Source organism: Neolamprologus brichardi, chromosome 17 (genome assembly GCF_056152115.1).
Source record: "Neolamprologus brichardi isolate AB-2024 chromosome 17, ASM5615211v1, whole genome shotgun sequence".
NCBI lineage: Eukaryota > Metazoa > Chordata > Actinopteri > Cichliformes > Cichlidae > Neolamprologus > Neolamprologus brichardi.
Window position 1 is genome coordinate 31,425,789 of NC_142120.1, and position 27,489 is coordinate 31,453,277.

A 27,489-nucleotide genomic window follows, 5' to 3' on the forward strand; every position below is an offset into this window, starting at 1 on the left:
TATCACCATCAGACATGGTAATGGGTTTGATTTGAGTTAACCTAACGCATTTCAATACACGTTAATCATTCATTTGTATATTTCTTGTCTTGAAGGGCAAGGCTGGAAATCCAGGAGAGAGAGGCCCTCCTGGGAAGCCCGTGAGTAATATTTCTTTCCTTTTGTCTCTTAAAGCTTTAGATTTTCTTTGAGAAGCAACAGTGTAGAATACTACTTTAAAGCTATCATGAAGAATCATTTTATTTGCACTAACAATACAAACATGTGATGATGTGCTCCTTGCTGCTCGTCTGGCATGGGTGCAAGGTTTCGCACGTTGCACGGTACTAAAATGATTATGTCTCAGTTGCTAACACAATGTCCTTCTTTTATATTTAAGAAATAAGGAGTAAATCTTCACTACTTTAAGCCCGTTGTGATTCATTTCATTTGATCACAGCCATCCATTTTCTTAACTGTTTATCCAGTTCGTGGTTGCAGATTAGATAAGGGTTTATTAAGAGAAATGGAATGCACCTTTCTACTCTGTTTCATCACTCAAAGTGTTTTGTATAACTTAAAGAAGTCCAGACGCTTTTCTTTGCAAGCTCCTTTGACTACGATGACCTGGATGACTGAGAACCTTCACAGATGCTTTGTATAACATTGCTCAATCACCCATTCATTCCAGCACTTTTTTCTATGTCTGAGTGCTTGCTATATCTAACATTCACACGTTCACACTCCAGTGAAATCATGAAGGCCAACTCAGGCTTCAGTATCTCACCAAGGATACTTAAGCATGCAGGGTGGAGCAACCACGGCTCAAACCCTCCGACTCTTGATGTTGTGCCGTTTAAATACTTTTACATGACAGCGTCACAGATACTGGTTTTTAGTGTATCGGGAGAGTTTAAAAAACATGAGAAAATTAACAAGTTCAGTACTTCAGTCTTTTTGATCAAAGAGCTGTGACCACAGTAAATACTCAGTGAGATATTTGAACAAATAGATGCAGCAGGTCACGCCACAGTCAGACTTTTGGCAGATTTTAGGTGCCTCCTGCCAGCAAATCCTAGGTTGTTTTTTTTTCCTTCCCTTTTTTGGTCTTTACAATTAATTATTGATCAAATGATGAATTGCAGTTTTGATGCATTGCGAAAGGCTGCAATAACTGATCAACAGATGGCAAAAGCATGTAAACAGCAGAGATCAGAGGGACAGTCAAAAACGGCTCCATGTGGGCTGGTTAATTATGGAGTGATGATCTTCACAGCAGTCATATCTATCTGTCTAGCTCGCTACTCTCTCTCTCTCTAATATGTATGTATGTGTGTATATGTAGATAGATATAGATATATATATGCTGTTTATCACCTTCATTTCTTTCCGTGCTGTTGTTTGGCTCGTCTTCATTTTGTCATCACTGACAAATGAGGTTCTTTACTTGCCCACAAATCATGTCTTGGCTGAACATTTGACGCTTTGGGATTGTTGGTAATCATTCTTATGAGACAAACACCTACAAAGATGCGTCTGGGCCTGCGTTCTCTCTCAGTCAGCCATCGGTACAGTGAAACACCCGTTCAGTACATTCGTGCCATCCTTTGGACGGGACATCAAGCACAAACTTGGGACTTGTTTCAACCTGTGTGTTTTCCAAACACAGCTTACATCCTCACCTCACAGCGAGGAGTTCCTGCTGACAGTAGCTTTTGTCCCACTGTTGCTGCTACGGCACTCTTTTAAAGGAACTTTCTCTACCTTTCCTTGCAGCTGCCAAAGATGCAGCATTGTTTCCATTTTTCCAACTCTGACGCCTTAGCGCCATCTTGTGTCCAATAAAATATCTCTCAAAACTTGGAACTCTTTCTAATTCCTATTTTCTCTGTGCAAAAAAAAAGAGAAAAAAGAACCAATTGAGTCATAGTGAGAAAACAATGCTATCTGTGATGTCATGTCCCATGAAGCTCACAGTCGAAGGCAGTTCTGTTAAGTTAAAGCAGCTGACAGTGGTTGTGACTGCTGTTCATAAATCTTTTTGTGGTCCACACTCTTTCTTTTTTTTTTAGCCCATTACTCTAACTGGCGCTTGTTTTTAAACAGTAAGTGAACTTTAAAAATTGTCATTGGCTTTTGTGTTTTTTGTACTTCTCCCCTTAGTTCATTTCACTCACCTCGTGTACAGTTTGAAAACATATTTTCCCCTTGTGTTTAACCTTTTCAGTAGACAGAAGCAAAACTTGAATAATAATTGCTACCACACTCAGTGTAAGAGGTATGCTACAGACGCCCTAAATTAACAGCACTGGGAATTAACAAAATCATTTTTTATGTTTCTGTAATGGTTAAACCACCATTGTTCACAAGCTCTTTAATCAAAATGATAGTAAATGGTAAATGATGTTATTATTTCTGGATTAAGATGCCAAATTACAGTTATGTTTCCATTCAGGAATGCCAGTAAATGATTTTTAGCGGTTGAATGTTCTTTTGACTGGGACTATTGGACTTTAACCAGCTATGCTGCTCTAAATTAATATCCAAAGGACCTTATTTAATTAAATAGTAAATTGACTTGTTTGTATAAAGCACTTTATACCTCATGTCTCATCACATACGCACTTTTTTTGTGTCTAAATACTTTCTTCGATAAGCGCACGAGAAGTAACTCAGGGTTCAGTGTCTTGCCCAAGAATACTTTGCCAGGGATTAAACCACCAACCTTTAAATTAGCAGATGACCTGCTCTGCTTCATGAGCCACAAAACTTCTAATGTTGCAAATTTAGCTCACAGGCATAAAAACAAATGCCATTGGTCACATAATTGGAGTGTCTTGGCTATACAATGTTTGGACTACGACAAACAGAATCTCATCCTGGAGTTTCTGTGTTGTGTCTGTAGCTGTCAGGCAACCTTGAAATATTAAACTCAGTCATCGCGTGCGTGTGGCCACACTGGAAATTGTGGTGATAATGATGGTGGTGTTGGTAATGACGAGAAGCCGTGCATGACTTCTGTTAACTACACAGGATGCTTGAGTGAATCACCGCTGAGCTCATGATTATGTTTCCAGGGAAAACCAGGTATTCCAGGCAGCACCGGGGAGAGGGGAGCCCAAGGTGAACCAGTAAGTATGTGCTTTTTTTCTGCTGCATTGATGTGGTTGTTACAGGAAACTGTAAACAAACCGCATGCTGTGAAAAACACCTTCAGCAGAACATGTAATGAGAACAGCAGGGAGAACATGCGGGTTTCATTTCGGGGGAGAGAGTATATATTTGATATTCTTTGTTTTCTTCCCTCTTCTGCTTTCCCCACACCTGAATGCTCCCCACCTTGTGCCTCCCTTTTTGGCTTAGTCTTCAAATTCTTAATTTCCCTGGAACTCCTTCAGTCCCCACAGGGGCAGGAGGAATGTCAAACAATCAGATACAGATATTTATAAGGGTGAGAGCTTTCTGTAATGCTAGAGGCTCGGTTTATGTTATAGGTCTCATCTTGTGTGTTTGGCTGGTCTTCAGTCTTTTTATTCCACACAATCTCATCTCTCAGTTCTTTTTCTAGACTAGACATATAATTAAAAGTTGGGGCATTACATGCTAGAGTTTTGTATTATATCTATTTTGTTCTATTTTATTTTAAGTTCCTGAAGTAGAAGTTAATGAGATTCCTGAATCATTGTGTTTGTGTGCTTTAGCCATGGTGGTTCTTTTTCTTACAGGGACCCAGAGGACCTCCTGGAGAGGCTGGACCTGATGGAGAACAAGGACCTGAAGTACTTTACATTAAATGCTCATGATGCTTTATTGATTATGAGTATTATTTGACAATCTTATCCAAATGTATACAAATGAAATATTGCCTATGGTTCTCTTTCCCATCATTGTAGGGTTTACCAGGCTTAGAGGGAGAACCAGGTGCCATTGGAGAGCCCGGGGCAAAGGTTTGTACTGTCTTGTTATAATTCTTGAACCTTGGCCTTCTTCCTGCTCCACCAATGTGCAAATCAATGGGCACGCTCGTTGAAAGTGACCAGCAGGTGATGCAAATATGTGTGTTCTGACCTCCAGCCAGCTTCTTGTTGTGTTTTGTCTCCCTGTAGGGTGATGTTGGGCCTCCAGGAGCTGAAGGGGAGCAGGGGCAGGAGGGAATGAGAGTGAGTGACTGCAGTTTGCTAATCCCTTCCTTCCCTGTGTTCGGGTAACCCTAACCCAGTTGTATATTTACTCACCCCCCTCATTCTGACAGAGATGTTTTATCCGCTTGCCATTTTTAACATGACAGGGCTTAACTGTGCAAGATCCATTCAAAAACATTGTGTGTTAGATAAGTGTTTCATTAAGTCGAGGCTTATTGCAAAGAAAGGCATATAAGCACTGAATATAAGCTGTCAGCAGCAGAGGGGCCAAGCGGCTTCTGTCAAACATGCACGCACTTTATGCCCCAGTCTCTACCGTCCTTTCATCATTTCGTGTATTTTAAGTTCCTCATATGTACATAAAACTATTTTCATTATGTAAAATGTCTGAGAGGAAGCGAGCTAAATCTGCAATCCTTTTGGAAACCCCTTTGATGTGAAAAATCTAGGTAATTTAGAATAGACTATTAGGGAAAAGAAGCCCCCCAAAAAACAAAAATCAACACCACTCCTTACATAACTTAATGACTTCAGCAAACCATTGAGTTTATGGTCACAGTCACTAGTTTTATATCTTATTTTATTCCACACTATGTTCATTTTTCTAAATTATTGTCCCATTTACAGTAAAATAGACTATAAAGCCGGATGTGTTTTAGTGGTTACATTGTAATTGACTTGCTTCCATTCAAAGTGCAACATCCCTCAGTTGATGGCTTCATCCAGCTTTCAAATACATTCTTTGCTTTAAAACATATGTACATATGTGTGACCTAAAAACTCACTGGTATTGGTACTGGTGTGATCCCATTGTTTAATTGCATTATGTGAATGGATGGAATTTTCAAAAATCAATGAAAGTTATCTGATTATCAAATACTTGGATGGAAAACAAAAACCTGGATCGTATGTGACATGTGGCAGTATGGTTGTTTCTGTGGAGATCTTACCAGTGCAGATGTTCTATGAGGTCTAGGTTTTATAGTTTAAATGATTATATTGAGGATTTCAACATAATTTGAATTTTTCATGAATCTATTTTGATTTAAGAGAGTGCTGCATGATTTTTGCCTTTTGCTTACGCAAAAATAATTATCTCTTAATGTATTTTTGTTTTAAACAAACACATTATAAATACAAGAGTAAGTAAATACCCACTCTAGTTCTCATCACATTGAAGTGATGTGCAAGTATATTTGAGGATGCATGCATGCAGTAGGTTGGATTAGGTTGAGCTGGGAGCGTTTTTATCACATGTAACCACAGGTTACACAAATTATTAAACAATCTTGTGTTACCAAGTGATATGAAGTTGTGCAGAGTATTATTTAAACTTGCCGAGGATTTCCAGAAGCAGCATGCCTGTTACTAAAAATCACTGTCTATTTCATAAACGGCTCCAATTAAAACTAAAGTAAAAATTCATAGATGCATTGTAGTTTTCTTTGCACTTGAGTTGAGATGTAATAGGAACTGCTGATTTCTAACTTTTTACAGCAGATGTATTTAAAACTGTTTTTATGTTTTAAGGGTCCTCCCGGTCCCCCTGGTGAAGACGGACCTCAGGGAAAAGATGGAGCCAAGGTTTGTTGACTTGTGTGTTCTTGATTATTTCTGATCAAATGAACCAGGGAGCCAAAAGATTTATTTTAGCAGGACTGACCCTATGACAGTAAATCAAAATGTTAGAACATCCGCAGATTAGCTCAGGATTCCAAAATAAGGTCATCCCAGTGGTACATTGAATCTCATTGCATTACTTAGTATATCCACTTAATTTCATGCTGGATTTGAGTATGATATTAAAATCTACAGAAGCGGGTGAAAGTCATGTTAGTTTGCCCCAAATCTTCCATCTTTCTAGTGGTAATATAATAAAAGCTTATTCTATTGTTGCTGAATTGTCTTTACTTTTACTCTTTTCTTGTGTGCCTGTTTTCCTCTTTCTATGTTAAATTGCCAGGGTGAACCTGGAGAGCGTGGGCCTTTTGGGGAGCCAGGGGAGAAAGGGACAGAAGGGGATCCTGGACCCCCGGGGCCACCCGGAGAGCCTGGGAAACAGGGCTTCCGTGTAAGTTAATATTGGTCCCAAAGTTTAACTTTCAGATAATACAGCAAACTTCATGTAAATGAGGGAAATCCAGAGACACATTTCTGTAAATAATGCCTTTGATTCCCAGTAGGGGTCACTCTGCTCTTCAATAAAAACGTTTTGCTACTGGGTTAATAAATTTACCTTGTCAGAGATTTTGGATGTGTAGCATGGTCTGATAGCTGCAGATCTTAGGTTCTTGGTGTTTGGAGATACAGATCCAAGTCTAGCCATGGGTGACAAGGAGCAAGAAGCTCATTGTTATCTGGAGGGAAGGACACAGATTCAGAGTGTATCTAGTGTATCAGTATCTGCTGGTTAGTGTTTAATCTGAACATCGGGCAATAAAGTGAGACAGACTCCAGAATATGACTGTTCTGGGATACACCATTAAGTTTTTAAAACGTATTTTAAGCAATATAATTTACTGGCAATCACATTGCAGGGTCCAGAAGGAAAAGCGGGTCCCCCAGGAAACAGAGGACGGCACGGAAAGAAAGTAAATATCCTGTTCAACACCATGTTTCCCAGCCAAGTTCCATTTAACACAAAGGGCACATTTAACACAGAGAGCCACTGAGGCATCTAGTCTTATAGTTTATTTTTAAAGTAACCTGCTTACAATAAAACGAAAACAGCAAGATTTATTAATAATAATATTTTTTATGTCTTTTAATTATATTTACAATCTTTTACAGGGAGAGAGGGGTCCTCCTGGTCTTGCTGGGGAGATTGGCGCTCGGGGAGACATTGGCCAGCCGGGCGAGCCAGGACTGAAAGGTGCCAGGGGAACTCGAGGCACACTTGTAAGTTCCCACTTCTTCTTCTACTACTGTGGGTGTTGAAGACGGCAAGCCACAGTTTATATTGAAGGTGTGGCCTGCAGTCTATGATGTTTGTTAATTGAATCTGTGGAATTGTATCAGCTAAACCTTTAGCTATAATGGGCTAGAGAGGCGAAAAAAGACACATCTTGTGTATAATTAATTCTTTATACTGCTGAAGTCAATCAAACTCAGAATTTTAAAACCAAAGCAAACTGTTAAAACCAAAACAAGAAGATGCGAGAGATGGCAAGCTAGGAGGATGCCAGACATTTTTTTCAGCTCCCCTTTCAGTAGAACCACTGAGACTACTTTGATATAGCTGTGGATCAACGATTTATAAGCCTGCCAAATATATATTTATCTGGAGAAGACCTAAAAAGCAAAGCAGAAGCACCATGACTGATTCAAGGCCTTATTTCGCATTTTCTGCATTGTTTCCAGGGTCAGCCTGGAGTCATGGGGATAGACGGGCAACCGGGACTTCCAGGATACCCAGTAAGTTTTTCTTTTCTAAACTTGGTTTCATGAAAACAGTCTTTTTGTCTTCACTTGTGTATACATGAATGTGTATTGTATAAACCATGTGGGATAAATACACACACACACACGAAAACTTAACAACCATATGTGCACATGCTCAGAAACGCACAAAACCCCATGAGTACAGTGCCCTGAGATTTTCATGCCAGAACACTTTACTCACAGTTATTGAACAAGGAAGGATGACTGACACATCAGTCATCCTTCTTTGCTTTTCTCGGTAGCCTGAGATATCCTCAAAAACACTAGATATCAGAAAATACCTTTACAAATTCTACACAAATAGAGCCTAATGCTTGTTGCTAATGTTTTTTATGAATCTGTGTGTGCATGTGTGCTTTTAGAGTCCTTCAGACTTGATTGAATCTGACATAATATATGGAATTTTGTTTATCCCTAAAAAACAGTTCTGATTAAAAGCTAGCGTAAGTGTGGCAGCTCCATTACGTACAATAATCAGGTTTTCTTTTTTTCTTTTAGGGGCACCTTGGAAAGCCTGGGCCCGTTGGCCCGCCAGGACCCAAAGGTGAAAAGGTAATTTGATACCTGAATTTGTGACTTATGTCCTTAACTGGATTTCTTAAGTTATTCAGAGTTCTTTAAAGTACTAAATTATCTGCCTGCAATCTACATCCATTCATCTATGATTGTGTGTTTGCGTTTGCTACGTCCCAGGGTTACCCAGGCGAGGACAACAGGACCCCAGGACTGCCAGGGCCCTTAGGTGAACCAGTAGGTCTTGCTTTCCTTTAAACTCTCCTTTCTGAACTCTCCTTGCTCTGCTTATCCAAAGCAATTTAAATACCAGATTGAGACTGGATGTAAAAGTTAATCCTGATCAGCTCCTGATTTTAACACCAAATGCACTCATTGATAAAAAAGTTTCTTATCCTAAATCTGTCATGTGCATGAAGCGATTATCAACCTTCTGTGTCTTAATTACTGACTGAGAAGTTAGAGACAAAACAGCTACCTCACACACAGGGCACAGCTAAAGTTTTCTTCCTAATACCTAAGTCACCACAAGAATTCAGCATATTTCACAGTGACTCATTCTTAGACTAATATCAAAGGAGGATCAGCATAAAGCGGCTTTGGAAACCCCGGAGTCATGCAGTCATACAACAGTTGTGTTCTCTAAGATGCATTTCCCCTGCAATAGACGTGACTACTGACAGAGGCTACACTGCATGAACAGTTGGAGGTATTGGTTGTCTGCACGTCAGTAGTATTGAATTTTCAAGTTGGCACAGAATTGCAGTGTATAGTATAAGCAATACAATGCCAGCCTCTGCTTTATTGTACCCTGTAATCACGTTCAGAGAGATTCATGTGTTTGATATGTGGGGAGTGAGTCTGAGTAGGTGCCCAGCTCACCTGAAGCTGTGCAGGTAAAAGACAGGCCTGTACGTATATGCAGTATGCACATTCATGTGTGTGCATTCATTGTCTACGCAGGGGCCTCCAGGGGAACGAGGAGAGCGTGGAGAGTCGGGGGATGAAGGCTATCAGGTAGAAACGAACCATTAAACGTCAGACACACGGCACTCCGCTCAGTCTGCTTGATTGTTGTTTATACTCCACGCTGCCCCTTTCGCATGAAGAGCAGACCACACATGTTGGAGAGGATTACCAAAATCCGAGCAATAAGGCCGAGAAAATCTGCTGCTCTTTCCCAAGAAGTACACACACTTGAGCACAAGTTCACGGTGATGGCAACGTATTAACTGGGGGGGGGGGGTCTGTGCTAGTCTGTGAACTCGTCTCCAAATTCAAAAATCTTCATTGTCGTTAACATATAAAACATTTTGGTTTTTAGATACATTTGTCTTTGTTGTATTATTCTGTAGTTTCCTTAGACAGGACAAAAGATACAGACTGGTTAGTTAAGTAAATGGATGAAATAGTTTAATTCGGTGCAATTATAGATAATATAAAAAAATCCTAGTTTTGATACTATGGAGCCTCTGAGTTTTTACTGCAGGTGGAAAAGAGGCCTTTGGGTATAGACATTAATTATGCTTTTGGGCTCCCTCTTTAGTAAAGAACATGAGAATGACGTGTATGTATTATTCACAAATAAAAAGTCTGAAAATTATGTTTCAGGGCTATATCGGTACCCCTGGACCTCGTGGGGCTTCTGGACCACAAGGCCCACCGGTAAGTCAGTAAACAGCTGCCTAAAAATTTACAAAGAACTAAACCGAAGTTTTACACTGAAGAAGGCTCGTGGATGAGAGCTAAAGAAGACTTAAAGAAGTCTGGTTGCCTTTCAAGCTTAAGACTACCATGACCTAATGGCAGAGAAGCCACACAGCCGTAGCAACACTATTTAATCTGTTGTTTTTTTACATTTACCCACAGTTAAATATCTCTACTGTGTGCTGGCCTTATTGTGGTGATGATAAATATATGAAACATCTAAATGTGTTCTTTCAAAGGGTGACAGATAAGTACGTCTTTAAATCAAAACTTTTTATTCAGTTTGAGCGTGTGATTGTTCTCCTAACAGGAAAATGCCTATTAGATTAGGATCTATACTGTGGGATATACTGTACATGCTGTGGAGTGTTAAAAGTGACTCGATTAAGAAGTAGGGTAAACAAGGATATTCCTTAAAATCATAATCTTGCATATCATTTTTATATAGATCTACACAGCTTGATAATATTTTGCATGTTTATATTCTACTTACTTTATAGTGTATTCTTCCTTCGCACAGGGATCTCCAGGCTCCCCCGGAGAACCAGGCCCACAAGGAGAAAAAGGAGCTCCGGTGAGACTTGACACCATTCACATACAGCATAATACAGCTTTTCAATAATGTGAATAGTTTAGGAAATCACTAAATTTGGTCTCTTCTCTGCGTGGAATGATGGATTTACACCTGACAGTAGAAAATGTACAAAACCAGATGCAAACAGATTTAACCAAACTCCCCAATTTGTCATTTTTTAGCTGTCACCACAGGAGCATGCTGGTACAGATGTTTAAGCTGCTTGTCACGCTAGATAATTTTAGCTCAGCTTCTGCTTCTGTTCTGCTTACTTCATCGAGATAGAAAGCAGGCGGTTGAAGAAAAAAAAAAAGGCTTGGAGCAATGAAATTTGGACAGCAACCAGGGAACTGCAGCTTTTCCTTACACCCTGAATGCACCATTAAACTTCTCTAATATTTTATCTGATGTTTATTAATGGCTCATTGCTTTTTGTTCTTTGATACTTAAATTGCAGATACATTTTACTAACATGTGCTACCTTGAACTAACAGGTTTGCTTGCTTAGTCTCATGTTCTTTAGAGCCCTCGGTCTTCACAGGCTTTCTAATTGCATAACTATGCATAGCTATGATTTCCCTGTGCAACAGCGTTGACGCTCCTTGATCTGGTTCCATACGGCCTTTTGTAATCTTGAAGTGTCACAGGTGTACAGACATGACTGACTCACCACTACATGTGAAACAGCTTGTATAGAAGAGTGATTATATAAGCAGTTCACATACTGTCCAAGCATTTCAGTGGATTTCGCCAAACTTGAGTTCAAATGAAGTTTGTGCAATACCTTAACATGCAACTTGTATTTCCATATGCTTAGAAGCACTGAGAACTTAGCAGCCTGCCAGGAAACACTGGAAACTTTGAGGATCTTCTGTATGCCTGTTTTAGATTAACAGCTTTGATAAAGCGTTTCTTAAACAATATCTCTCTGGGACTATGAATAAATCACTATCACTGGGTTTATGTTTTTAGCTGTTATGGTTTTAAAGTATCCATAAAGGTTTTGAACTGGACATTTCTTGCAACAGTATTCAGTGATTTTTTCACTCAAATCTGAAACATTTCTCTGTGAAGTATAGTAAAAATCAAATTTTTACTGTGTAGAGAGTGATATACTAAAACATTTGTGTTTTCTTTTTAATGCACATGTTATTTTTCATGTTTATGTTTTTCTAGGGTTTGGCTAGAAAGAAAGGAGCAAGAGGTCTGGTTGGAGTTCCCGGCATTGAAGTAAGCATCATATTAGCTCAATTAAGTGAATGGCCTAAAGAGAAGCAGCCGCCTTTTTACATTAGCTGAGAACCTTCTGCATCATCAAATTATTGCATATGTCTACACGGTTCTCATTCCTGTAAAAGAAAAAAAATCACAAGATCAACAGTAATCATTGAGAAAATAAACAGATGTGAGCTTTAATTTAAAAAAACTTGATAAGCCAAAACCCAACATGATTGCAATAAAAATGCAAAAACTAAACTAAATCAAACTATGAGGAAGGCACTAAAGACAAAGGTAGGACATCTGGGAGCAGATGATTACACAAAGAGAAAGACAAGACTAGACATACAGTCTTAGGGATGACTGACAATGAGACACAGTTGGAAATAAACAGGCAGGAAAGGAACAAAGACAGGAGACAAAACCCAGAGCAAAACACACAAGAAAACCAACCTTCAAAATAAAACGAAGTAACTGAAAGACAAAGTAACTGAGAAATATGAAGACAGAGAAGACCAGGATAAATATTTTATTGTAATTTCTAACGATCCAGATGGTGGACTTCAGTGCTTCAGGCTAAGCATCAGAGGAAGAATCACAGGTGTAAATATAGTCACGAGATTATTGACGGAAAGTGATGTTTTACGAAAAGATTGATGGCATTTTTAAATGCCCCTCAGGCTGAAACTGACACTGTCATTTAACAGGGGCCGACTGGTTTACCTGGGCTCACAGGAATGAAGGGTTATCCAGGCCCTGATGGCCCCCCGGGACCAACTGGCTTAGCAGGACTTCCAGGAAAGCAAGGTCGACAGGTAATCGGTGACATATAGACAGCAGCGTTTCCTTGGTGTTGGGATTAACATTATAGCAAAAGCTAACTACGGTAGCCTTAAGTAAGTAATTGATTAGCTTTCTATTTTAGGCAATTCAATAGACTCACATTAATAGTAGAGTTCAGTTGAATGTTTTTCACCATGAGCACTGTTAATGTTGGTCGCAGAAGGAGTCGAAAGACGTAGTTGCACAGCTAAACTGTCAACAGGGGAGTTCCTTTACTGGAGACTTGTGGCGTGCTTTGGAAAGATACCACTGCAGCACCACAAAAATCAACAAATGGGACTCGTGGAATTGCAAGTGACCAAAGGTTTACTCCAGCTCCTTCCATCTGTTATTGCATGAGTGGGACTGGAGACTTGGACTGACCATTCAATGTCTTGTTTGATTTGATTGGCCTCTTCATTTTGGGCCTCTCCAAATATGTATGCAGCCAAAGTGGACTGGGATTACATGCGTGCAAAAGTCCTTTTAGCCAAGTTGGAAAGCCAAGTCCTACTGGTCTGGCTTTCATTTAGATAATGTTGTATGAAAGTCTAGTGAGGCTAATTTTAGCCATTGATGCTTTTCAGATGAACTAAAACTATACAGTTTCTTATTGGTAACACCCCCAACTGCACTTGTGTTTTTTTTAAATTAGCATTTTATTCAGAGAGACCTGTTCTTATAAACTGGTGTTGAAAGAACGTGAATAATCCCTTAAAATTATATCTGTCTATGTCTGTGAAGGTTCTCAGTCATCCAGGTCATCGTAGTCTTCTTTGCAAGCTCCTTTGACTATATCTGTCTAATTTAAATATAGTAACATGTCTTACATTGCTGTGTAAAAAGTGATGCAATGATTTGACATTGCATCACTTTTTACTTTCAGCTCCACAAGAAGGCAAATTTTCAGGTCTGCTGCAGTAGAGGGCCGTTGTTTTTTTTACTTGATAAAGGACGTTCTTCGCTCCTTGACTTCAAGTCTTTAAATCAAATTGCTGCTTAAAAGCGGCTGATTCTGAGTCTTGGAGAAACCCTTTCAAATAATTTTCAGCTTTTCTGTGAATCAGTGAACCAGTTTCAGTTTTTCACTCAAGCTGCCAAGAAAAAACTGTCAGGTTTCATAAATCCTTTTGTCGTTATCGTCTTTGCCCTTTGTGCCTAAGTTGGCACAAAATTCACTGTGACATCATAAATGACATTTTTGGAAATAACTTAACAATTCATGCTCATATTAAAAAGAATCACGACATTAATTTCTAATATGATAAAATGATGAACCGATTATGCATCACATGCAGAGTACCAGATGTCTATGGATGTTGTTATCTAGGTTTAATCTGGTCTGCCATTTGGGACATTTACAGACCCTCTCGTGTGCAAATTAGTTGAAAAGTTAAAATCTGTCTCTTTCGGACTCAAATTCAACAAATTTATGTTTACCCTCCAAGTCATTTTCTTTTGATTAGAAGTTAAAATGATTTCTAAATGGCACATAGCCCCTTTTACCCACATTCCTGTATGTGGGGAAAGGTGAAGGGTAAATTGTTCAGACCTTGGTTTATCTAAGGGTCTGCCAACACCTGCATACTGTGGGTTTCATCCAGTAAACCACTGGTGGTGTAATTCCACCGAAATTCCTAAAGTATCCTGTCTCTTCACTGTCAGCCACATGTGAGGCAACAACTCACTGAGTGTGTTATTCTAAAATCTCAGGCTCCCTGCTGCCTCACCTACACTGCTGATGGAGCAGGAAACCACTGTGGTCTACAAAGTAAAAAACAACTCACTAACAGGTTTTCTGGACAGCCTTTAGACATATGCTGTCGAGAACCCGTGTTCTAAAATTGCTTCAACACAACAATTTTAGAATTTTGTTTATATATTTAAAAATGAAACACTGGAAATAGTGGTCATTGTACTCTATAGCAACTAATTGTAGTAGATGTCAATATTTACCATCAGTAAATAACCCTCTCCACTAACACTCAAGTTCCAAATGATTTTTCCAACATGCATTTATACACTTGTGTTTAGTTTTTGCAGAGGACTGTGCTTTTGGTTTTGTCTGCTTTGTCAGAAGTTTGAGTGTCATTTGTTTAATAGCAACATTTAAACAGAAGAGGCACCGATAAGATAGACCTCAAATTTGTCACTATATATGTCATTTACTATTGTAGAGTAGTGTTTTAAACAGTGGCATAATGTTTTGGGGATTTTGTGTTGTGCCTTTTGAGGAAGCACACTAACTTTAGTACCTTTTTAACCTTGGCAAAGATTTGTTCAATCACCTCTTGTGTGTATGTAGGGTCAGAGGGGCTCAGTGGGACTGGAAGGGCCTGCTGGACGGCCAGGTCCAATGGGAGAACTTGGACTTCCTGGACATTCTGGAGAAAGGGGACTGCCAGGTCACAAGGTGGAAATGTTAATCATTATAAAGACCCATTTTATTTGCAGAGTTTTGATAGATGAAAGTCATCTCCGGTGAGATAAAATGCTACTGTGACATGCACCTAAACTGTTTAATTGACCTTTTATTGGATCAGGGAGAACCTGGCCTACCAGGAGACAGGGGGGGCCCTGGACTCAAGGGCATGAAGGGAGCTGCAGGTGACCAGGGAAAGAAAGGAGACCCAGGACCCAAAGGGCTGTCTGTGAGTACATGCAAGCAAAGTCCTAAAATAGAAGTCAATCTTTAATAGTACTTGAGAACGTTTGTTGTAAACTGTGTGGTAGTTCTGTGATTTATTATCAAAGTTTTGACATACAATTAGGCCTATATATAAAAACAGCTGTAATTCCTTAACAGTTAATTTAAAAACTTTAGTTAAACTCTTTTTAAGATCATTTAAAGCTAAAATTTGCATTTCAATCACATCTTGTTTGTTTGATTTAAAATCCACTGTGGTGGTGCACAGAAACAGTCTCAGTGTGCAAAACATTTGGCTCTAACTGTATGTTTGAAATGTGTGTTTAGAAGACAGGATTATGACTCTGATGCAGGACAGGACTTAAACTTAAAACAGTGTTTATTGCTGGTGTTTCATGGGTAAAACAAAACAATAACAGAGGCATTAGGGAGGCTCAGAGAATATATAGACACGCAGCAGGCAATTAGGGAGACTGGAAACACTGGGGAACACAGCTGAAACTCCTTTGGGAAAGCAAGACAAGAGAAACAAAACACAGTGACCAAGAGACGAGGGACTATCAAAGTAGGACACGAAGTAATCAAAAGACGAGAATATCAAATTCTAAGACTTCACAACGAGGCACAGGGGAGGCAAGAAGTGTGATAATGGATGGGAAGCACAGACACATAAATTAACTAAATGCAGAATACTACAGGGGTGGCTGTAGCTCAGGAGGTAGAGCAGGTCACCTACTGATCGGAAGGTTGGAGGTTCGATCCCTGGCTCCTCCAGTCTGCATGCCAAGTATCCTTGGGCAAGATACTAACCCCAAGTTGCTCTCCGATGCGTCCATCGGAGTATGAATGTGTGTGAATGTAGTTAGAAAAAGCACTAAGTACAGATAAAGTGCTTGTGAGAATGGGTGTGACTGGGTGAATGTGGCATGTTGTATAGAGCGCTTTGAGTACTCCGGGAGAGTAGAAAAGCGCTATATAAGAATCAGTCCATTTAGACACAAGAGGACAAACACAGAGGGAGGAATAAACAGCCAGGAACAAGGAATACAACAAAATACGCTAAATAAATGAACTGCAACCCCTAAACCAACCAAAAACCAAAACTTCAAGCTCCATCAAACCCAGGACCAGGATGCTGTTTGCTGAATTCACATTTAGAGACAGTGCTACAAAATCAAATTAACTAGTTCCATCACATAATATTAAATCAAGAAACAATATAGATTTTTTTTTAAATTCTATGCCTGACACATTTTTGTAACTCTTTAATCTTCACATTTGTACAGTTTTTATTTCAGGCTGTGTGTTTTTCACAGATACTTGTCATGTCTTTTTTTTTCATGTACCCGGTAGAGTACATACATTACTTTCCACTGAAATGCACTTGTTGAAATATGGCTTCATAAGCTTATATACATTCTTTAATACCTCTCTAAATATAGCTTCAGGGACATATGAAGCCAATCTTTGGTGAGGTTTCAATGTGTGCCTGACACTTTTCCAACCTGAGTAGAGTAACAAATTATCTGGGCGAGACTAGGAATGGAAACATTCCGCCGGGTGAGGCCAAGTTATGTAAGATCCTCACACTCCAGGGACCTGGAAAAAGAGGTGCTCCGCTTTACTTATGTAACTCCCCGAAGAAACAGCATTTAATCCCTTGCTCTCCCCTCCTATAGTTATCTCCACTGATGCTCCTGAAACTGAGAGGAGACTCAGACCCTTGGGTCAGATCCCTTTACACATTTTAGTCAATAGAGTCTCTGGGCCAGAGTCACCGGTTTCAAAGTGGAGCTGTCTAAAGAATGTGGAAGACTGGCTGTACAAACACTGTCTGCCACCCTGGAAGGCATGTGCTTAGACACAGGATAGGACGCAGACATCCATCCCCTCACAGTGTGTCTAGATCATGTGAGTGTGTGCACTGAGACTGCCGCAGATTGACAGAAAGTCTTGTGTGTGTTCTTTTGAAAAAGAAAAGAAGGGTCTTTATAAGGTTTGCCTAGTGTCCCTGTTGTGTCTGGTATTAAAACTGGGTGAAAAATCAAGTAAAACAACCCCACCTCCACACACACACACACACACACACACACACACACACACTTGCCTTTTATATCTTAGTAAGGACATCTAATTGACATAATGCTTTCCCTAGCCACTTACCGTTACCCTAACCATCAAAAATGCCTAACCCTTACCCTAAACCTAACCATAACCTAACTGAAGCCCTGACACTAAAACCACATTTTGTGCCTCAAAAATGCCTTCAGACTTATGGGGCCCAGAATTTGGGCCCCATAAGGGCTTCAGTTAGGTTATGGTTTTTTATGGTTTTCTATTAACTGTTGGTCCCCACAAGTATTTTTGGTCATCAAAAGATGTATAAGTGTGAACACACGCACAAACATGGTATGTCTTTACCTATTGTATGTTCAGTATATTAAATAACAAATATCAAGTTCCTTTCTCCTCCATTGGAGAAGAAAGAAATAAGCAACTTATTTTCTATTGTCCATTATCTCCAATAATAAGTGTTGGCTTTATGTTTTGCATGTGTCTTAAGACCTATTTGTCTTAGGCACCCACTTTTATGAGTAAATCTCCGTAATTCTACTCCGGATATTGTTGAGAGATTTTTTTAAAAGAGCCATCTTTTGCATATTGTGTTTTTTGTTTTTTGTTTTTTATAGGGGGAAACTGGAGATTTGGGCATGATTGGTTTACAGGGCTTACCAGGACCTAAGGTAAACAACTGAGTGGCCAACATGTATTAAGAGTGTATAGAAAAACGATAAAAAATAACAGGAGAGTAGGTTAGAATAAGAAATAACAAACATCTTTTTCCTTGAAACAGGGGCCAACTGGTGATTTAGGACTGAGAGGTTTCCCTGGTCCTAAAGGTCCTATGGGTACTTTGGTGAGTTTAATAGAAACTGAAATAGGACCAGGTAGGCACACAATGGTGCTTTCTTCAGAAGTACTGCTTTAAATCAAATCCCACCCAGGAAATAACTTTCAGAAATATAAATAGATTTTTGTTTTGTTCCCTGTTGTCAAAGTGTTTGTGAAGAGAACATGAATGTAGACACATGTGCAGTACACCTTGAAGTCTTTATAGATGTTTTTACTGCCTTTTCAGCAATGTCACTGTTTGTTCCAGGGCTTCACTGGACCTCTAGGCCCTGAAGGAAAAATAGGTCCAATGGGAAAACCTGTAGGTTTTTTTTCTCATTTTGTGTATGTGTGTGTGTGTAAGACTTGTACAAAGAAAAAGGAATTATTACACTCTGACATTCAGACTTTCACTGTATGTATTCTTTAATTTCCAATAAAGACAGTTAATTTCTGGCCATGTTGATTGATAATACAGATTGGAATACAGTGCTGTATGCGTCTTTATGCTATGTTATCCTTTTTTGCAGGGGCCAAGGGGTCCAAAAGGAAACAGTGGTGAAATGGTGAGATGCAATCAAACCCTTTAATCAAAACCTGGAAAGTCTTCTGTATTATTATGTCATGATTGCACTCTGCCAAAGTGTCAAACATTCCTGACTGAGAAACACTCGGTTGTCTTAGCGGCCACCTCAAAGCAGTTTGTGCGTGTAAAAACAGAGCTGTAGATGATGAAAGTTACATGAATGTGAGCTAGGGTGTAGTGGTAGTTTTGTTTATACGGCTTTCTTAAAGTGTCGGTGCTGTATGACACTTTAGGCTAAGGCTATGGCTGAGTCATAATGAGCACGCTCTCCCGGAGCGCAGTGTGGGGCCCTCTTGTGTAAACAATGCTGAGGAAGTGCCTTGACAAAATGTTAGCAGGGAAAGCCGCAGTGTAATCCACACAGTCACTTCTCGGTCGTGGTAGTTGGATTGTCAGTCCTTTGCAAATCCCTCTGCATTTCACCCTACCACACGCAAACACACTGTACTCGATGGGCCTCTAATCCTAGGCTTTACTCTGATGCTGTTAAAATGTGCTCACAATATGGTATGGATATAAAGTGCTTGAGATTCCACTTACAGACATCATGAAGTTCAGCTGCACCAATGTTTTGTCCCTAGTCCACCAGAGGGGGCAGTATGTGTGTGATACTACTGTCGCTCTACAGAGCATCTCAGAGAAGGATTCAATTCAATTCAGTCCAATTCAATTTTATTTATACAGCGCTAAATCGCAACAACAGTCGCTTCAAGGCGCTCGAAGGAAGATGAATCACGAATCTGTTCCATTCTGTTCACTGTGAGGCTGCACTTATTTAATCTATTTTATTTTTCATCGTGTGTGTTATTTATGTAGAAGTTCTATGTGTATCGTAATCGTTTTAGCCATTTTAACGCTTGTTTTCTATGTGCCTGACTCTTTCAGGGGCCTCAGGGACCACAGGGAAGCCCTGGACCCAGAGTAAGTGCTAACTACACTATCACTTTACAGAAGGATTCCTACTGTATACACAGAACTACTGTATATACTTCACTGTTATTTTGGATTATGAACAATTATGAATGAGAGTTTTCACAGGTCAAATATACAGAAGTGCAAATGTTTTGACTCACCTCTCATTCCTTTATATTTTATTAGAAAATAAGAAATGGATGCGAGGATTTATGGAAATGTGCAAACATGCATGGAAATATAGTATGAAAGGCAAAAACTCAGTTTGTGTGCTTTTAATGTGTTTGAAAGTCAATATTTGGTATGACCACCTTTATTCTTCAGCACACTCTGAACTTCATAAAGCTTCTTGAAGAACATCCAAAGCTCTTCTTTGGATGTTGGCTGCCTTTCTTTCTGTTCTCTGTTGAGATGATCCAACACTGCCTCAATAATGTTGAGGTCTCTGGGGAGACCAATCCATGTGTGATTGACATCATTGTGTGTATCCAGGTATGATTACACCGCATTGGCAGCATGTTTGGGATCATTTCCATGCTGAATAAGGTCAAAAGCTTTAGATAATCAGATGCTTTCCAAATGGTACTACATGGTAGATCAAAATATCTGCCTCCACCATGTTTTACAGTTTGCTGTAGACGCTCCCTGTGGTACCTCTCTCCTGACTTTCTCCCCCTACATATTGATAATGATTTAGATTCAAATTTGGTGTTGCCATTGATTTACTGTCACAGATCTTTGTTGGATTTTGTCCGGTTTCTTAAGGGCATAAGTTTCAGATACTATGTTAAATTAATTTCTTCTTCTGCTTGTTCTTCTTCTGCTTGTTCTTCTTCTGCTTGTTCTTCTTCTGCTTGTTCTTCTTCTGCTTGTTCTTCTTCTGCTTGTTCTTCTTCTGCTTGTTGTTGTTCTTCTTCTGCTTGTTCTTCTTCTGCTTGTTCTTCTTCTTCTTCTTGTTCTTCTTCTTCTTGTTCTTCTTCTTCATAAAAAATTGTGTTTTGGGGATGGCAACAATTTAAAATTGGTCTATACACAACACTAGATGCTTCTTTGATGCTTTAATGATTCAACAAACAGACAAAACAAACAACGTCAACAAAGCGTTCCTCCAAAAATGTTTAAGTGCAAGAACTAGACTAAAAATAAGTGAACAAGCAGCCAGTGTCGAAAGAAAACTTCTGAAAGATTTACAGAAAGCCTGGAGTCCAAATCTGTCTCCTTGGAAGCAAAATGTAAAGAAGTGAGAAGTGACTTCAGAGAATCACATGGCGAGCTGGGGTTAGGGCAGTTCTGTGGTTGTACACTCTACCATTTTCCTGCAGTGTACATTTTCTTCACAGAGTCCATTGGCACATACATGACAAACCAAAAAGTGAAATGATGGCAACCACAATGAGATCATTTCTGTGTGTGTGTTACTCATTTTGTCCTTTTCTTTCTACCACCCCAGGGACCCCCTGGAGCTCCTGGTCCAACAGTAAGTATTTTGTGTAATGCAGACAAGATTGCCTAGACAGCAGGAGTCTTGCTTTAATGTAAAATTCAGATGTTGTAATGATGTACAGTTCTTGAATATATATTACCTAGCCTGTAGGTATTTATATCTCATTGTGGTTGGGGGGGTAAATGAGTTACATCTCTCTCTTTCTTCTCTTCTTTCCTGAAACCTAAGATGTGTGCTTTTTCAAGCTTAAATAAACGTTTTAGTAAAAAAGAAGTAATACACGCCATTTTTTTCTAAGTGGCAGGGTATGAACGAACCAGGACAAGCACCTGTTTCCTGTCTTACTCTAGATGAGCCAACAAATGGTGTATGTCAATAATAACTAAGATCCCTGTGATTGTTTTTTCAGTAGCACTGACAAAGCCTTTTCTGGCATGGCTACTCTTGTTTGTCCCAGATATCATGCAGCTTTCTGCTCTCTACATGACCTTTTCCTGTTCAAACAGTTCCAAGAACCCCCTAAACAAACAACTCAGCTGCCTTTTTTGTGTACACACATTCAGTGATCGCTGTGGTGTTTATACTAAGGGGAATTTGTTAATTTTCCCGCAGCCAAAATCAAGAATGTGTCTGTTTATTGATCCAAGACTTATTTTTCTGCCCTTGTGTGGTGTTAAAGTGTACACTGACGCCGTTAAAGTTTTCTCACTAAACTGGACATGTCTTTCTGCTGCCATATTTACTTTAATCAATGAGCGAGCTGACAGATTAAAATCTTTCAGTTTAATAATGAAGGCACTGAATTGTTTTCATTGAACTGAATATGGTGATTCTTAATCCACAGAGGGTGTTATATGACGACTTAGCAGTCTACAGTCCATCCGCTTCCAATGATGCCCTGAGGACTGAGGTGAAGCACTTTATAAGGATGGATAGAGAAGTTATGGATTAGTAGATTTGTAAAGTCAGGTTAAAACTTGAGAGTTCACAGTGTTATCATCCTCGTACTTAACTAGAGTTTCCAGAATATGGAGATGAACATGCCAGACCAGAATACGGAAGTACTTAAGACTCTACAGTATTTGAGCAGTGTGATCGAGAGCATCAAACAGCCTCTCGGGACAAAGGAGAACCCAGCTCGTGTCTGTAAAGACCTGCTGGACTGCCAGCACAAGTTAAAAGACGGTGAGTGTCTTCACCCATACATGGAAGACACCATTTTGCACAGGTAGCAGGTCTTAATATTAATATTCTTCTCTTTTCAGGTTGGTTCTGGGTTGATCCAAACCTGGGCTGTACGTCTGATGCCTTCCAGGTGTTCTGCAACTTTACAGCAGGGGGACAGACTTGTTTACATCCAGTGTCAACTGATAAGGTAACACTGAACGAGTGGGAAAAAAAGGACACTTTTACTCTTACTTTAGACCAGGGGTGGGCGACTCCAGGACTTGAGTGCTGGTATCCTGCAGGTTTTAGATATCATCCTGGGTCAACACACCTCGATCAAATGATTAGTACATTACCAGGCTTCTGGAGAACTTCAGGACATGTTGATTAGGTAATTTAGACATTTGAATCAGCTGTGTTGGATCAAGGACACATCTAAAACCTGCAGGACACCGGCACTCAAGGCCTGGAGTTGCCAACCCCTGATTTAGACTATAGTATTTAACATTCAGTTAATTTTGATTCATTTAGAGTTAGTTTTATTTTGCTTTACTGCATTACGCTTATATTATTTTACTTTGCACACTGAAACAAAATTATTCACAAAATTATAAAACTATGACAGAGGGTTGTAATTCCTTGTACTCTCTTTAGCCAAGGAGTTCTAGTTTTGTCTCAGCTAAGCAAAGAACACCTTTCTAGGCTGCTTAGTCTTTCTCCAGGTTGTCTTTCACATACTTCATTCTAGCTTGAAGGTGTCTCTTCTGAAGAAGTGCAGTGTTTCTTGGTCTCCAACCTCTTAGTCCATTCCTGTGCAGGGTTCTAGTTACTGTCTCCTTAAATACTACTTCTTGACTTGGCTAAGTAACTCACTGCTATCTTGGCAGTTGCTCTGGGATCTTTAGACACATTTCTCACTGGTTTTCTTTCCAGATTCTTTGAAAATGTTCACTTCCTTCCTTTGACAGGGTTGTTCTGTACTGTGTGGCTGTCTCCAAGTTTCTTGATGATACTTCTCACTCCAGTTCTTTGCATATCCATCTCTTGCTTTCTGAGCATCAACAGTTCTTTTTCCAAGTCTAAACTGGTTTGTTTTCCCTTTGACATGATGCTATGGTGTTCACAATCTACCTCGTCTGTGCACTTTCTCTCTCCGACAGATGGTATTTGACATAGGAAATGTCCAGATGAAGTTTCTCCATTTACTGAGCAGTGAGGCTAGCCAAAGCATCACGTTTCACTGCCTGAGTTATCAACCCTCCAGCACCGCAGACAGCTTCAGCTCCAGTGGACACAAAGAGAACACCAGGCTTCGGTTTCGTGGCTGGAACAAACAGATGTTTGAGAAAGACACACTACTTGAACCACATGTGCTACAAGATGAGTGCAAGGTAATGTGGTGTTTAAAAAAACATGCCTTTGTTTTCGTCGTTAGGGCAGTTTGATTTAGTCGTGAGCATTTTCTGTGGTTATTCTTACAGAAACCCGCACATAATTCTGCATATCAATAGGACTGTCTCGTGAAATTATGACTTGCTGGGACTGATTTGAAAATGTAAACTGATATCCTGATGATATGCTCTGATATATTCTTTATGCTGGTGATAAATTGTTGGTTGTAATTAAATAGGTGACAGCAGAATTTTAAAGAACTTCCTAAAGATATATATATTTTTGTATTTACTAAAAGTCATTACCACAAATAAATAGAATCGCAATCCTTTCCACTCCCCTCCCCCATTTGTCCTGTTCCAGATCCAAGATGGCAGCTGGCACCAATCACGATTCCTCTTCCATACTCAGGACAGTGGTCAGCTACCACTTGTAGACATAGAGGAATTTCCCACTTCACAAATCAGCAGTCAGCGAAACGTAGAAATCGGTCCAGTCTGCTTCCTCTGATACCAACATCCCTATCATCGAAGCCACTTTTATAAACCACTTAAATCCGCAGACTTTTAAAATTTCCTACCAAAGAGATGCTGGCACAGCAAGGCAGACTGTATCCCTGAGAGCTTATTGCATTTGCTTCAACAGGACTTACTGTGAGACTAACAAAAACCCAACATCGAACGGCAGGCAGCTCTACCTGGGAGAAATCAGTCTCTGTGGAACACCCGTGCCAAAGAGGACAGTGTATACTGATATTTATCTAATCAATGTGTAAAGTATTTGTTTAGTTTTCATTCAAAAGGTGCATAGGGCCACTGCATATGGACCCATTTTACTTCCTGATCACGGGGGTAGGGCCTCACACTGCAGCAGCCTGTCCAAAACCCAAAACTCAAACCTGCCATTCACTCATGTTCCACCCCTTCAACTCCCAAACACACCATCCTTGGAAGGGGTCGAATCCAAAGGATCATGCCAGGCCTCTGCAGAGGGCACTGTCTAACTAAAGGTGCAATAGCATATGGAAAATGTGTGTGCTTTAAATATTTCATTGTCCAATCAGAGGCTATATTTGATATTGTTTTTCATTATGTTTTTGTCTTCGGTCCCATCCAGTCGGACCTGTACATCTTGACAGATGGTACTCTACCTCTACCTGCTTTCAAAAATAGTCAAATTAGTCATTTTTACCTTTTGTTTTGTATGTACCGGTTACATCAGAATTTGTTATGTTGTTTGAATGCTTATGTTGATTTGGTCACTTCTAATTTATGAACCATTTTTTGATACACAACATATTTTCATAGCTTTTCCTACTATGTGGTAGTTTCCTCAGGGGAAACCTATCATTGGTGCTGCAACGTTTCCTGTGTATATATTGACAGCATACTTCAATGTTTATTTATAACCTGTTTTTTTCTTTTTTTGGTTTGTTTTTAGATTTGTTATTATTTTTGGTCACATTACTGTACCACAGTAAGTTATACTCTGAGAACTTGCTTACTTGGTCAACCACAGCTCGGTCTAGAGGAGTATTTATGTTTGAAAAGTGTGTGTGTGTGTGCATGCACACCTGTGACTGTGTGTTCATCATACTGCTTTATAAATTCATTCAGAAGTCAAATGCAGCTACGGGAGGACAAAATCAAAAAACCCAGAAAACAGTCATCATACTCTTAAGTTATGTTACCATTAATTAAGTGTAATTATATAAAGTTTGTGGAGGACAAAGTTGGATACAAATGTGTAAATAAAAAATAATTTTAGAAACAAATAAATGGGACATTTTATCCACATGTGGTTTTGTTACCTTTTTTTTGAATGAAGGACATACTTGTTGTAAAGAGTGGTGGAGTAATACCTCATTACCAGTGTCAGATGTGCACAATAATAGGTTGAGATCTGCACCCAGAGTGTTACTTAAGTAAAAGATTTCCCCCTAATGTTGCAACCATAAAAATACACTGCTAAAAATATTAAAGGAACACTTTTTAATCAGCATCAAATCTGGGATATTAATCTGGTCAGGTAAGTAGCAGAGGGGGTTTCAGCTGCTTTGGTGTTAATGAAATTAACAACAGGCACACTAGTGGGGCAACAATAAGACGAGCTGCACAAGAGGAATGGTTTTTATAAGTGGAGGCCACAGGTGTTTTCTTTTCCTCGTCGTCTCTTATTTTTTCACAAGTTTTGCATTTGGCAAGGTCGGTGTCACTGCTGGTTACATGAGGTGATACCTGGACCCTACAGAGGTTGCACAGGTAGTTCAACTCCAGGATGGCACATCGATATGTCTAATGCCAGAAGGTTTTCTGTGTCTCCCAGCAGTCATAAGAGATAAGGAGGAGATTCCACGAGACAGACCGTTTCACTAAGAAAGATGAAATGGTTGTAGAGGCCCTTAACCCAATAGCAGGACCTGTATCTGCTCCTTTGTGCAAGAAGGAATAGGATGAGCACTGCCAGAGCTACAAAATGACCTCCAGCAGGCCACTGCTGTGAATGTCTCCGGCCAAATTAACAGAAACAGATTTCATGAGGGTGGCGTGTGGCCTGACATCTTGCCGTGGGCTCTGTGCTCACTGCCCAACACTGTAGAGCCCTAATTGCATTTGCCATAGAAAACCAGAATTGGCACCTCATGTTTTTTACAGTTGAGAGTAGGTTTACCCTGGGCACGTCTGCCAGACGTAAAAGGGTCTGGAGAAACTGTAAAGAGTGTGCCTGTAACATCGTCTGGCATCTCGACGCATCTGCCATTAGATATTAGGATGAAATCCTTGGAGCTATTGTCAGATCCTATACTGGTGCAGTGAGTCCTGGCTTCCTGCTGGTGCACAACAATGTGGTGAGAGGAAGCAGGCAGTTCCTGGAAGATGAATGAATCAATATCATTGCCTGCCCCCCACGCTTGCCTGACCTAAATCCAATAGAACAGCTCTGGAAGTTTTGTCAGTTTGCTTCTCACACTGTTCAGCAGCACAGTCATGTACAGATCTGAGCAAAGCTCCTCCAGGGTACCATCTGTCATGCCATTAGGAGCATGCTCTGATGTTTTCAGCACGCCCCAAAATGGACTAGTCTGCTGCGTCATTTTTTCACCTTTCGGCGTATCCGTTGATATAGCATCCTTTCGTTCATTTACCCAGTCCACATCAGTATAAATATCCAGCACGATTTTTTTCCAGTTAAGATCTGATGAGTTTTCAAAGTCTTTATTTAACTTTAAAAAGTGACACTGTCATTTTATAAAACTAATTCAATTAATTCACAATGATGCAGAGGTTAATCACAGTAATAGTGTCCGAATGCAGTGGCCTACTGAGGCCCTTCTGTGTGGAGTTTGCATTTTCCTCTTGTGCCTTCTGGTTTCCTCCCACAGTCCAAAGACATGCATGTTAGGTTAAGTGGTTATTCTAAATCAAGGAGCAAATGCGAGCATGAATGGCTGTTTTTATGTTTTGGTCATACAATAGAAGGATGACCAGTTCAGGGAGTGCAGGTAGTATAGACTCCAGCTTCTCTGCGATCCTGAATTAGAGAAGTGATTAAGAAGATTGATGGATGGATGAATTCACTTTTCTTTCTAAACCGCTGATCAGTTTTTTGAGGGATGTTGAATATGGTGCATGGGCATGTACCCTCTTGTTCACACACACACGCACACAGCTTAAATAAATCTTCTTTAATTCATATCACTCACTCCTTTAATAAACACAGCCTATATAAACACACAGAAATCTCGTGAGAAGAAACTCAAATAAGTGCTGGAGCTTGTGGGAGGGTCTGATGTAGCTACTATCCTGCCCAGCGACCCATTATTGCTCTTACTTCTTGCATATTCTATTATCCGTGTCTATTTTCAATCTATTTTAAGCTTGGATACACTGGCAGGCACAGAGACCAAAAATAACAACAAACAAACAACAACAAGAAAAACAGCGCTGGCGAGCTGATCATGGGATGCATTTCTGACGCGCAGACACCGAGAGGCGCCAATGAGCACATTTTCCAACCGGAACTTGTATCCACGTGCTGGCACCGGGGCGGAAG

The 27,489-nt window shown here is 39.9% G+C and overlaps 1 protein-coding gene across 1 annotated transcript in view; it reads left to right on the plus strand.

Moving 5' to 3' along the window:
• The window catches only part of col24a1 (collagen type XXIV alpha 1), an 84,559-nt gene extending 59,334 nt beyond the window's left edge, over positions 1 to 25,225 (plus strand). Inside the window, exons 31-60 of the mRNA XM_087830953.1 lie at positions 96 to 140; positions 3,057 to 3,110; positions 3,705 to 3,758; positions 3,873 to 3,926; positions 4,086 to 4,139; positions 5,652 to 5,705; positions 6,085 to 6,192; positions 6,659 to 6,712; positions 6,912 to 7,019; positions 7,482 to 7,535; positions 8,061 to 8,114; positions 8,256 to 8,312; positions 9,039 to 9,092; positions 9,687 to 9,740; positions 10,303 to 10,356; positions 11,533 to 11,586; positions 12,282 to 12,389; positions 14,702 to 14,809; positions 14,940 to 15,047; positions 17,734 to 17,787; positions 17,898 to 17,960; positions 18,204 to 18,257; positions 18,466 to 18,501; positions 19,407 to 19,442; positions 20,884 to 20,910; positions 21,722 to 21,787; positions 21,894 to 22,062; positions 22,143 to 22,252; positions 23,205 to 23,435; positions 23,800 to 25,225. Coding sequence (XP_087687079.1) covers positions 96 to 140; positions 3,057 to 3,110; positions 3,705 to 3,758; positions 3,873 to 3,926; positions 4,086 to 4,139; positions 5,652 to 5,705; positions 6,085 to 6,192; positions 6,659 to 6,712; positions 6,912 to 7,019; positions 7,482 to 7,535; positions 8,061 to 8,114; positions 8,256 to 8,312; positions 9,039 to 9,092; positions 9,687 to 9,740; positions 10,303 to 10,356; positions 11,533 to 11,586; positions 12,282 to 12,389; positions 14,702 to 14,809; positions 14,940 to 15,047; positions 17,734 to 17,787; positions 17,898 to 17,960; positions 18,204 to 18,257; positions 18,466 to 18,501; positions 19,407 to 19,442; positions 20,884 to 20,910; positions 21,722 to 21,787; positions 21,894 to 22,062; positions 22,143 to 22,252; positions 23,205 to 23,435; positions 23,800 to 23,946 — 2,283 coding nt within the window. The 3' untranslated portion in view covers positions 23,947 to 25,225. The remainder of the gene's footprint in view (positions 1 to 95; positions 141 to 3,056; positions 3,111 to 3,704; positions 3,759 to 3,872; positions 3,927 to 4,085; positions 4,140 to 5,651; positions 5,706 to 6,084; positions 6,193 to 6,658; positions 6,713 to 6,911; positions 7,020 to 7,481; positions 7,536 to 8,060; positions 8,115 to 8,255; positions 8,313 to 9,038; positions 9,093 to 9,686; positions 9,741 to 10,302; positions 10,357 to 11,532; positions 11,587 to 12,281; positions 12,390 to 14,701; positions 14,810 to 14,939; positions 15,048 to 17,733; positions 17,788 to 17,897; positions 17,961 to 18,203; positions 18,258 to 18,465; positions 18,502 to 19,406; positions 19,443 to 20,883; positions 20,911 to 21,721; positions 21,788 to 21,893; positions 22,063 to 22,142; positions 22,253 to 23,204; positions 23,436 to 23,799) is intronic.
• Positions 25,226 to 27,489: the final 2,264 nt, after the last annotated feature.